The sequence below is a fragment of the Silene latifolia genome, chromosome 11 (genome assembly GCF_048544455.1).
Source record: "Silene latifolia isolate original U9 population chromosome 11, ASM4854445v1, whole genome shotgun sequence".
In the NCBI taxonomy this organism is placed as follows: domain Eukaryota; kingdom Viridiplantae; phylum Streptophyta; class Magnoliopsida; order Caryophyllales; family Caryophyllaceae; genus Silene; species Silene latifolia.
In genome coordinates, this window is record NC_133536.1 from 185,132,187 (window position 1) to 185,145,240 (window position 13,054).

At 37.8% G+C, this 13,054-nt stretch overlaps 1 protein-coding gene across 1 annotated transcript; it reads left to right on the forward strand.

Annotated features, from left to right (window-relative positions):
- Nucleotides 1-9,574: 9,574 nt before the first annotated feature.
- Nucleotides 9,575-12,694, forward strand: LOC141614473 (uncharacterized). The gene is made up of 2 exons (XM_074433217.1): nt 9,575-10,031; nt 10,353-12,694. The coding sequence occupies exons 1-2, from the start codon at nt 9,575-9,577 to the stop codon at nt 12,692-12,694; spliced, it is 2,799 nt and encodes a 932-aa protein (XP_074289318.1).
- The last annotated feature ends 360 nt before the right edge of the window (nt 12,695-13,054 follow it).

Sequence of the window (13,054 nt, forward strand, 5' to 3'; positions counted from 1 at the left end):
TCCATTGCTTGAAGTCGGGTTTTTGGCGACCTTTCTACAAGAAAACCCCGAACCGAGTCAATATTCAAATGTAAGATCCCCTACACACTTAAGGACACGACACCAACTTGACTCAAGCAAAGACTCGACTTGAGACTGACTAACCAAAAGGTTCGACTCACGGTTGGATTTAGACCTTGATTCATTTTAGACTCGACAAGATGACATGACCCGTGATTGGACTAACATAGCCCATAGATTCGGGTGAAACGCCCTAAATGGCCTAGCTTGAGCGTTTCTGTGGACTATCCTAGACCAATTGGTCGACCAACATGACTCAAAGCCCAAGAGGTGAGCTTGGGTGACCCAACAAGGTCGTGTTCTAGACTCTTGGAACGAAAAAACGCCTGGCCTAACACGGCCATGACCCGGACACGACTCGACGCATTTCATGCTTGGTTGAGGTTCGAGAAATATTTTGGATTGAATTTGAAAAAAACGAAGGATCGATTTGAAAATGAGATTTGAAATGGGCAGCATGCCGGCTATAAAAGCTTATTTTGGCCGAAAATTCTAGTCCTATTTGGGCAGCATTCCGCGTTTTGAAAATCACGCTATTTGAAAGTAAGTTGTTCAAAAGTTCGGTTTTGAAATTGACATGGAAAATTTTGAAAAGACTCGGGAAAACACCTTGCACATTGTCATTCTCATGTTATAAGGATGTATGCTCTTAGACATCTCTAAGTCTCGGCAAGTCTTCTACAAGAAGGTCTATGCCCTCCATCCTTTTTCGGTCTTATAGAGCAAGGGCCTTAAGGTAAAGTACCTAGAAGAGCGTCCCCACCATCAAGAACCACGCGAGGTGAAGTGGAAGCGAGCAATGTGCAGCTTCCTAGCATAGTGGGACGTCGCCCCCCACGCATCACAAAGAAACGCTGGGACGGCCCGGGAAAATCCTTAAGGGTTTATGCATGAATCGTAGCACTATGAGTAATGTTTTACTTTCCAACACTTTCTTTTCAAGTTTCACCTCGGAGGAAAAGACCCTAGAAACAAAGTGTAACTAGTCCTCTTTTCCCCAACGGAGTCGCCAAACTGTGGACAAGGCCCTCGGGAACTGCGTCCGCGGGATCCACACTAGGCATAATCGACTCGAGGTTCTTTCGAATCGAATTAAGACAAATTAGAGTCGCCACCAAGTTTTTTGGGAACTTGGAACCGTTCAAGTCAACTTTACACCTTTCATCGAAAAGCATAAAGCCAATCGACTACGAGTGATTAAAGATAAAGACTTGTACCCTATATCACTCGATTTGAATGACTCTCGTAATCCAATGGTATTTAGACGGATCCACAAACCATAGATCTTGAGTAAGGGGTGAGGGTACGTGTTAGGAAGCCCACAAGGACACCTAACCCCGCCCGTCGATAACGGCCTCTACTAAGTCAAGTGTCGGAGTTCAAACAAGGTCATAGCTACTACGATATATGATATGCAAACATCGTTTTAAACCCTAACATGTGACAACAATTTCTATGTCGTTTTAGATGCAACTAAACTAACTTTGTCAAAGTTGTAATTTAGCATGTGGGTTGATTGATCTAACAACATACAAAACAGAGCAAACAAGACTTAGGGGGAATGGGGGAGCCGTGGGATCTACCTATTACAAACCAGGCATTTCATGCCGACACAACAATAAATTAAAGATACAACTCGATTTAAATACAATTGCTATATACGACACCATACACGACACATGGCCATTCGGCCTAGGAAAACGTGCACAAAGGGGTGACTCATGGCCTACATGACTCACGGCCTTGAGTCACTACTCGTAATGCGTGCTTTCACTTAATCTTATCGAATTAGACATAGGGCCACACACCAAAGCATGCATTAGCATAAATCGGGCCATGTTGCTTTAAACAACATGCGATTTACTACGCTCTCACTTGCATTGGGGCACAACCGTCTAACCAAACAAGACTAAGGTTTTTGAAAGAGGTTTTGACTCGATAAAAGAAAACTAACTTGAAAATTACAACTCGATGAACAAACGATAAATTACAGGTGATAAAGCAGTAAAGAACAAACGATGCAAAACAAACGAAACAAGAAAGAATCAAAGGACACGACCAAATCACGGCCAAACCAAACACGGCTACCGTAGGTCCTAGGTCAGTTTCATTAGTTAGATCAATTGATTGCGAAACGAGCTCGAAACAAATTAGAAAACAAGTTAGAAACGACGTCGATCGATTTGAAAAGATACCTTGCAAATGCGCATTCTACACGGCCTAAAGGGGTCAAATTAGGTCAAATTCGCTAATTAATTTAACTCATCGAGTGTTAATAAGAAGGTGCTAATCACGCACTCTTATACTAGCGAGAAATTAGGTGAAAGAGAGAGATGCATTCAATTTAAGTTACAGAATTGTCGATTGATTTTAAAAGCTATGTCGAAGCACCCTAACATGTCTAATTAGGTTATTTAAATGATCGAATGTCGTCTAAATAAGTCATATGTTAACAATCAGAGGTCGTATTAACATGTAAATGGTCCAGGGGTAGGTCGAATCACACGAGAGAAGAGAGGGGTCAAAACGAAGAGCGAAGTCAAAAATCAGTTTTATTTATGCCCTACCTTGAACACGAGGATATGTAAATGAGACGGGGGTGTACGACCGACTGATGTAGCGGTTTCTTTCCCATCTCAAGTCAACGCGGGTGTTCATGGTGGTACTTTAACTCATACTCGGACTAAACTAGTTTCGTAGTTAATTAGAACAATCGATAAACAAAAAACGACAAACAAACAAAAACAAACTATAAAAAACCAAACATAAAAGACGAAATAAAAGGGAGAAAGAAGAGGATTTGATGCACCCTCAACCTACATGTATCGTTGACACCGTCTTGGGTCGTAATCGATGGTAGATTTTATCTCGAGAGGCCGTCGTCGACGAAGAAACAAAGCAAAAAAACACGTTTTTATCGAATCTGGACAGCAACTTTCAAATAGCGATTTCTCTCTCGTTTCACGATGAAAATTCGATTTAAAAGATGTTTTGAAAACTAGAAAGAGAGGAGAACAGAGATCTTAAATCAACCCCTGCTCGTTTTGAGTTATTGGGCACGAAAAACGAACACAAACAGAATCGACAGACAGAAAAAGTCAAAAAACAGAGTGTATAACACTCTGTTTTTCGAGGGAATTCGTGTACTCTCAAGGGCAATTTGGCTCGTAAATCTTTGTTTAATGTGTAGATGGATGTTGTATGGTTAATTAGGAACAAGAAACTCGAGTTTTGATGGAGGTTTGAATGAGGAACGAATTGTTTTTCGAAGAGGACACACAAACTGTTCCAGTTTGTAAGTCGGTTTTGTGAAGGGTTTTTGAGAGGCAATTAGGGTTTGTTTCTGAAGTTTAAAGCTTGTAAGTGAAGTTAGTATGTATGGAGAACTTATAGGAATGAATGTATGGTGAAGGGGTGGTATTTATAAGGAGTTAAAGTAGGGTAAAAGGGGGGAGAGGCAGACGGGCTCATTCACGCATAGCTGCTGTCCAGCAGCTTTTGTGAGGGTTTGAGAGGGGTTTTCTTGGTGGCTAAGCTAAGGTAATATGGGTAGGATACTAGGGTATGGGTTAGGGTTAATGGGTACGGGTTTTGGTGGTATTTGGAGCGGGTTTTGGGCTCGGGATTGAGCTGCAAAACAGAGGGGGTTGCTTTGCGTATGCGGGCTGTTTGGGGGTGATTTGGGACGGGATTTGGGCCGTGGTTATGGGGTTCGAACTGGGGTTGGATGGGTAGAGGCTTAGGTTGGTTAGTATACTCGAGATTCGTGCAAACTCGTAAAGAAAACGGGCTCAAAAACCGAGCTATAATCGAGCTCCAAAACGCGTGGTTAAAAACGAGTTCTTTTCGATTTTTAAATCGATTTTTCAAATCGATTAACACATTAAAATAAATGATTTTTCAAATCAAATATACTCATAAAATGATTTTTCAAATCAAATATTTATTTTATTTTCAATAAAATAAACTTGAGAAAATAAATTCAAAATAAAACAATAAAATGAATTTACTTAAAAAAACATCAATTTAAATATCATTTAAATTAATAAAATACTCCGTCGACAACGCTCATTCTACATCGTAAAACGAACCCAAATAATGACAATGACAACTAAAGAATACATGCGTCCTATCATCATCGGGTGTTTGTCGGGTTCTCTATAAATTCCAATATCGACGGATACGGGTATCTACACTAGTCCATTTCCTCAAGTAGTGAAGGTCCTTGATACAAACAAGAGTAAGCATAATGGTTTGGATGACGTCAATCGTTATGCATCCTTAGACCCAAATAAGAATTAGGACCGTTTAGATGGGACGATTGGTCGAATGGGTTGGTTTGGGCCTAGGAAGGCCGAATAAAACGGTCTAGGAAGACCGAGTTATGAAAACCGACAATTGTCATGTACAAATTATTCCCTAACCTTGTTCAAGTTTCACCCTTGCTACACGTAAGTGTATTATCCACAGCAGAGTCGCCAAACTGTGGACAACGGAGGGTCCACGGGGGCGCTTGGGAGGAAGAGAACAAGCGTTTGCATTTGTTGGAGTCGCCACCAATTTTTATGGGAAATTGGAACCGTTCTAATACCTCGTGTCATGTCAAGACACAAAGTAGTGACACAAACACTAAGAAATCGTTACCCTTAGCATTCTATGTCTAGAATGACTCTCGTGGATGCCAATGAACACGGATGTTCACAGAGATCTGGAGTAAGGGGTGAGGGTACGTATTAGGCAGCTCTTTTGATCGAACACCTAATCCCGCCCGCCTTGATAGCGGCCTCTACTAATGATTAGGGACATCATCTATACTCGATATATCGTCGATTATATGCATGCAATGCAACATCCAAGTTTTAATCTTAACATGTGAAGAATTAACTAAGTCGGTTGACAATTAGTGTAGCATACAATTGGGTCAAGGTAGGATTTAATGCTCAATTACATGTGAAAACATACAATGGATACGAAATACAATGATGAAAATAAATAAATAAAATTACAATAATGAAGATTACAATAATTACAATGGGTTTCATTGATTTATGTCGAAAATACCTTTAAAACGGATAGTTTGAGAAAAAATAAAAGAAAGAATTACCGAACAGATCAGTGGGTGATAATACGATTAATATTCAATTATACGTAAGCTAATTAAACTAGGTCAAGCAACAACGGAGTTCAGAGACAAAACTCGACCTGGATTAGACGCAGCAGGACTGCGCCCTTTGGAAGAGGCGCAGCAGTTGCTGCGTCTGTTCCAAGGGTGAGTTCTGGGTATGAAGCCGGAACTGCAATTTGTTAATGTTCGTGGGTTAATTTAATGATTGATTTATAATATATACTCGGATAAAAGTGATTAATAGGTTATTTACATATGATTAAGGTCATAAAAACAATAAAACATGGATGAGACGGATGCAAACGGATTAATTACATGAATTAACGATCGATTAGTGACATGGGTGAACAAAATAGGTTTAATATGACGAATTAATGACGAATTAATGAAGAATACGACAAAAGACAGATGAAGATATATCAAAGATCGAATTCCAGAAACTCAATATGAAAGAAATCGAATTCCTACAACCCGGATTGAATTTAATGATGAAAACCCGCAAATATGAGATTATAAGGGATTTAGGTCAAATTTAATGAGGAATTAAACATATGAATGAATGATAAACAATATACAGATGAATTAATATGTTATTGCATCAAAGAATTAAAGGAAACAAACGAAAACAAATAAGAGTTGACGAATTACAGAGGACAAAGGAAGAAGAAAGGAAGCGAGAATCGGCCCCTCACGAAGAGGCGCAGGCAGAATCTACGCTCCTCCTTCAAGAGGCGCATCAGTTGCTGCGTCCTTTCTCGACGGTTTGTCTTCTGAAAATCCGTAAAAAGAGGTTTTAAAGCACGGTTTTAGAAATCGGTTTTAACAAGGTGTTTTCGACATAAACCTTACATTAATGATGAAACAAAAGTAAATAACAATAACAAAAGGAGAGAATTACACCCTCAGACTTACATGTTTGACGAAACGAGAAAAACTAAGTTATCGATTAGTGATGCTCGACTCGAATGTAGACGAAGGTGCCCTCGTAAGAGGAAAACGATTAGATTAATTAAGTTGATTATGGTTGAGTTGGTCAAATTGGTCGGTCATGCAAACGAGGCTGGTACTCAGAAGGATCCGAGCTTATGTGGTCGAATGTTCAAGCACGTAGACGCCAAAAAGTAAGAACAAAGGTCTAGAATGCAAAGGGAGAAGAGAAGGGCGGACACTCGCGTGAGAAATATGACGAGCGAAGGCACCTATTTATACTAATCACGTGAAGGAATTAGGGTTTCGGAGAGTCTTTGGATGTGAATCTCGGAAAGATATGAAAAAGATATGAAAAACACGCAGAAAAGGACCTGGGAAGAGGCGCAGCAGTCACTGCGTCTCTTGGAAGAGGCGCAGCACCTGCTGCGTCTGTTCCCAAGTGGTTTCCTCCTGCGGAAGAAAGATTTCCGTGTTTGAGTTATAGAAGGACGGAATAATTTGGCTTTCCTTAATATCTTGTATGAATATTACGGGAAATTGTTTACCAAAGATTAAAGATTGTGAAATAATTATAAAATATGGAATAGAAATATCCGGAACATTCCAGAACATTCCGACTCGGGATTTAACGATTATCAGAAAATGAAGACGGTTTTAGGCCCGGACTCCAAATGTACCCTAATTACTGTCAAAACGACCGTATCGGCGCGTAGATGATAACTAAAAGGTAGACATTAATATTTGAGCAATCACTTGACGATAAACTTACAAACTGTCACAAATCGTTCCGCGTAGCAAATATGCGGCCCAATCATCACCGGGTGGTTTGCGAGAGGTGCAGAAAGGAGGTATCTACAGAAAGCTGTCTTCGGTATGTCCACCTCTCTAATCTTCACCTGATGGTATCCCGACCTCAAATCAATCTTGGAAAAGACTGATGCACCACTCAACTGATTAAACAGGTCATCTATCCTTGGCAAAGGATACTTGTTCTTCACCGTCACTCGGTTCAGCTCCCTGTAGTCTATGCACAACCTCAAACTCCCATCTTTCTTCTTCATAAAAAGAATTGGTGATCCCCACGGTGACACACTAGGTCCAATGTATCCCTTCTCTATCAGATCATTGTAATATTTCAAAAAAAAAAAAAAAAAAAAAAAATGTATATAATAATAATAATAATAAAATAATACTCCCTCCAGTTGCTATTTTTCTTCCCTTTTGATATGGGCACAAGGATTAAGGGTAAGAGTATAAATTATTAATTAACCCTTATGATATTTTTTTTATCCGTTAATACGAAAATATAGTTAATATCGGAACCACGTATATATGAGAGACGGACCAAAACGGATAACTATGCTACGTGTCTAACAAAAACAGAGGGTTTGCATACTCATCAATTCCTGCATTTACGTGCACCTTTGCATGCAATTTTTGATAAGATTGCCATGTATGCTTGGACCTTCTATAAATAGCAAGCCTTACGTGAAAAATTTTGGAAAGCAAGTTTGGTTTACGTCATACATAAAAATAAAGACACAAGTATAAAAGTAAGAAGTGTTTTATAATATTTCGAAATTACAACTTACTCCATATATAAGAATAAGGTATGATTTCGGAACCCTTTGTCGATATAAGTAATTATTTACATTTGAAATAAGATAGTAGAAATAACATGTTATATTAGTTTTATTGTTATTTTCATCTTATAATCGTTATACTGCCCACATGTTATATTAGTTTTATTGTTATTTTCATCTTATAATCGTTATACTGCCCACATGTTATATTATTTACCGTCTTATAAAGTTATAAGAGTACTGTCGTTGTAATGCATCATTGGCCAATTATAGCATTCGGGATACGATTATTGAAATGAGACGACATTATTTTGTCCTGTGTACATGGAAGAAGGGGAGGGGGGAGTATGACCCCATATAAACAAAGAGGGGAGGGGAAAGTATGGCCCCATATGAACGTTAATTATGTTATCCGGCTAAGGCCGAGATGGGTCTCAGACCCGGATTTCTTATACTATGTACACAAAAATGGACTTAGGCTGGGGGAGTCTTGACTCCGTAAATAAGTCTCTTTTCAGTAATAGTAGGCCGATATGATTATGATAAGTGAAGGATTTATTTCATTTTTAGTATTTTCTTTATTCCATAATATGTAATCTTGGGAGACCCATATGAGAAGGATAAAAATAATAGTAAATAAAATAATGGAATGTAAGGCCATTATAGGGAACCGGAGTCATACTCAGCCTGTGGTTGGCTGATCCGTTACTTTCATTTTCTTTTCAGGTTGTTGTGCTAAGGGAATGCGGGAGTAAGAATGTGGGAAGGAACTGATGCTGTTTTAAAAATAATGTGTAATAAGATAGACTTGTATAATATAATCCTTCAAATGTTAAGATAATAATAGCCTTGTATTTCCTGTAGAGGGAATACGGCGGTAGCGCCTTGGACAATTTTTCTGTTTACCTTTTTATTTCTGTAAACGTTGTTAATGAATAAAAGGGTCACTTTTGTACTCCTTGTTTTATTTTAAAATGTCAGGGCGTTACAAATTGGTATCAGAGCTACAAAAAAAAAAAAAATGAGAGAGGGGTAGATACCATAGGATTTTTTTTATTAATGTATGTTGTTATAATCATTTAGCTTCATGAATTTTATGCCATTGATATTTAAATTTGTTTTATTATAGAAACCACGATGGTTAGACCTCACCCATATGATTTGGTTATGGATCCATCCGAAAAAGTATCACAGCACGTGGCACGGCTGAGGAAGGCCTTATCAGAACACAATGTTTTGTTCCCTGCATATCCTATGAGCGAACCTTTTAAGGCCGACTGTCTTATAAAAACCCTGCCCAATATTATTCCATGGAAAACTTTTAAGGAGAGATACTATGATCTTGTGGTGAATGGGGCTCCAAATCATTCGAAATACTTACATAAAGGGGCGTTTTACGATATATGGGTTCCCACTTTTGAAGCCTTGGCTTGGGAACTCATAACTCTTGAAAGAAAAAGAGTTGTTTATCTATCAGATGATAACGGGAATGAACATGGAAATGCTAATAAAAGTACCGAGACCAATGAAAATATGGATGACAGTCCCACTACTGATCCTCTAAAAGAAGAATTTGGTTCAGAAAGTGATAATTAGGAAGTTAGTACCAGTTATGTTGTTAGACAATGTATATAAATAATGTAAACTAAAAAGGCGGCTCACTAGGTTTATAGTTTAGTGATTGTTAGTATGTAAATTTTGACGGATAATCAGTGACTAGCAATCGTTATCCCTCGAAAATGTTTATGTACATAAATAATGTATGATGTGAAATATAAATAACCTTTGTGAATTATTTAGAAACCTTACTACGAGACCATACTTTATTATTTTTGTTTGTTGACTAATTAGTTATATTTTTGTTATAATACGTAGTATGACGCTATCAAATCTGTACGATTTAGCTATGAAGCCAGGTGACCAGGTCTCCTCGCATATTGATCGTTTAAGGAAGGTTTTTAAGGATTACGCATTCTATTTCCCTTTCTACTCCATCTCGGAACCATATGAAGCTTATTGTCTTCTTATGACCTTGCCAGACACAATTCCATGGGCCACCTTTAAACAGAAATATTCCGACATGCTTATTTATGGAATACCCAATCACTCCAAGTACTTTCGTGTTGGATTAATTTTTGACAGATGGTCTCCTACCTTTGAAGAATTGGCTTTAGAACTTACCACTTTTGAGGAAAATAATGTTGTTTATGCATCAGACGATGAATCGGATCACAACTACTTGGTTTTGGAAGACTACAATTTATATAATGGAGTAAACACTGGTAATAATGAAGACTATGGTACAGTAACACAGGAGTGGAGCTCCGCTGGAAGTAATGATTAAGAGGTTCCTAAACAATGGTTGTTACTGGGAAAAGGGTTGGAAATAAGCAAACAAAATGAAAGTATGTAACTCTGTTGGGGATTGTAGAATAAATAAGGACGACCACCCTATCTTGGTATATAGTTTATAAATAGAACGATGTTTTCAGAGATGGTAAATAGTGTGAATGTATAATATATGTACACTAGTTAATATTGTATACATATGTTTGTAGTGTGTATGTATAATAACTGTAATGAGTTTTCAACGTATATGTACATATTTTATATTTACTCATAAATATCTAATCCATGTGTTTTATGGTTAATAGGATGGCAAACCCTAATAATTCAGAAGTTGATCAATCAATATCTGATAATCATTCGGATATCAAGAAATCTTGCCACCTCAGTAAGCGAAGCTATAAGGAACAACAAACTTAATAATGAGGAAGATAGTATTCAATATTTTAAGAAAATGGGAAATTGTAATCCAAAAACTTATGATGGGAAATTAGATCCAGTGGAACTTGAAAACTGGATAAGAAGTCTTGACAAACTTTTTGATGCTATACAATGCCCCGAAAAATGGAGGGTGGAATTTGCGGTATATTACTTAGTAGGGCAAGCTGACTTATGGTGGGAAACAGTGAAAGAAAGGAAAAATGAGGAAGGATTTGATTGGACTCAATTTAAGAAACTTATGAGATCAAAGTTTTATCCTCCCTCACTTAGGAAAGAAAAAGAGGAAGAATTTAATAAGTTGAAACAGGGGACAATGTCAGTCATGTTATATGCCACCAAGTTCATGGAATTGTCCCGATTTGCCCCACATATGGTGGCAACAGAAGAATTAAGAATGAATCGCTTTGAAAGAGGACTTGGTTGGAATCTTCGTGACAGGTTATCTACGCATACTTGTTCAACCTATCAGGACATGTATGATAAGGCTACAAATGCAGAAAGGATAATAAATGAAAAAGATGTTGAACAAGTGGGGAATAAAAGGAAGTTTGAAAACGATCGAGTTAACGGGAGAAATTTTTACAAACCACCAAACTTTGGGAAGATTCCTTATAACCAATTCCAAGATAGAAACCCGGTACCCCATTGTGCCAGATGCGGTCGCACGAATCACCCTACCAGTCAGTGTAAACTTTTAAACCTACGATGTTATGAATGTGGAAGCCCAAATCACGTAAGGAATAATTGTCCAAGACGGAGGACAATGGTGTCGGGAAATAATCCTACCTCTATACCTTCTACATCTATTCCAAAACCACAGGGACGCCAAGCTCAAAAACCAGGCCCAACTCGAGGAAGGATGTATGTAATGAATTCCCAGGAGGTGGAATCTTCTGACGACGTGATTACGGGTAACCTTTTTCTAAATTCTACTCCCGTTAATGTCTTATTTGATACTGGAGCATCATATTCCTTTATATCTGAATTGTTAAGTAAAAAGTTAAAGTTAACACCTCACCATCAGGGTTTAAGACTTTCAATTGGATTACCAACTGGAGAGATAGTTAAGTGTTCTACCTTGTATAAAGATTGTGTTTTAACAATAGGGAAAAGATACTTCCTCACAGATCTTGTTAAATTTAACCTACAAGATTTTGATATTGTATTAGGAATGGATTGGCTTGCAAAGAATCACGTGATATTAGATTGTCACGAAAAGTCATTAACAATTATGAGGCCAGATGGAGAGAAAATGCTTTTCCGAAATAATAAAGCTTATAAAGGAGTTAGAATAATATCCTTCCTAAAGGCACTAAAATTAATACGACAAGGTTGCAACGGTTACCTATGTGACATTTCTAAACCTTCAAAACTTGAGCCAAATATAACCAACATACCAGTGGTTAAGGAATTCTCAGATGTGTTTCCTGAAGAAATTTCGGGAATACCCCCATATCGAGAAGTGGAGTTCACTATTGAATTGGTGCCTGGAAGTACACCAATTTCAAAAGCCCCTTATAGGATGGCTCCCGCAGAACTGAAAGAATTAAAGAAACAACTAGATGAGTTGTTAGAAAAAGGATATATAAAACCCAGTACCTCACCTTGGGGAGCACCCGTGCTATTTGTCAAAAAGAAGGATGGAAGCTTGAGGTTGTGTATAGACTATAGAGAACTTAACAAAATCACTATAAAGAATAAGTATCCTATACCTCGTATAGATGACCTTTTTGATCAGTTACAAGGTTGTGCTATTTTCTCAAAAATTGATCTTCGTTCCGGATATCACCAAATGAGAATAAAAACCGAAGATACTCCTAAAACAGCTTTTAGAACAAGATATGGACATTATGAGTATATGGTAATGCCGTTTGGACTCACTAATGCTCCTGCAGTTTTCATGGATCTTATGAACAGAGTATTCAAATCTTACTTGGATAAATTTGTTATTATTTTTATTGACGATATCCTTGTATACTCTAAGAATGAGGAAGATCATGCTCAACACTTAAGAATAGTTTTGGAAACCTTAAGAGAAAATCAATTATTCGCCACATTTAAGAAGTGTGCATTTTGGTTAAAGGAAATAAATTTCTTAGGCCATGTTGTCTCAAGTAAAGGAATACAGGTAGACCCTGAAAAGATTGAGACCATTATGAGTTGGCCTGTGCTTAAAAATGTGGCTGAAGTACGTAGCTTTCTGGTTTAGTGGGTACTATCGACGTTTTGTAAAAGATTTTTCAAAACTGGTCCAACCACTCACAAATCTCGTGAGAAAAAGTACAAAGTTTGAGTGGAGTGAAAAATGTGATAGGGCATTTTCTGAATTAAAGGGTAAACTTACTTCCGCCCCTATTCTTTCTATCCCAAATGGCACAGATGACTTAGAAGTATATAGTGATGCCTCGAAACAAGGATTAGGATGTGTGTTAATGCAAAATGGAAAAGTAATTGCTTATGCTTCAAGACAATTAAAAACCCATGAGCATAATTATCCCACTCATGATTTAGAACTTGCTGCATGAGTTTTTTGCCTTAAAAATTTGGAGACATTATCTTTATGGAGTCC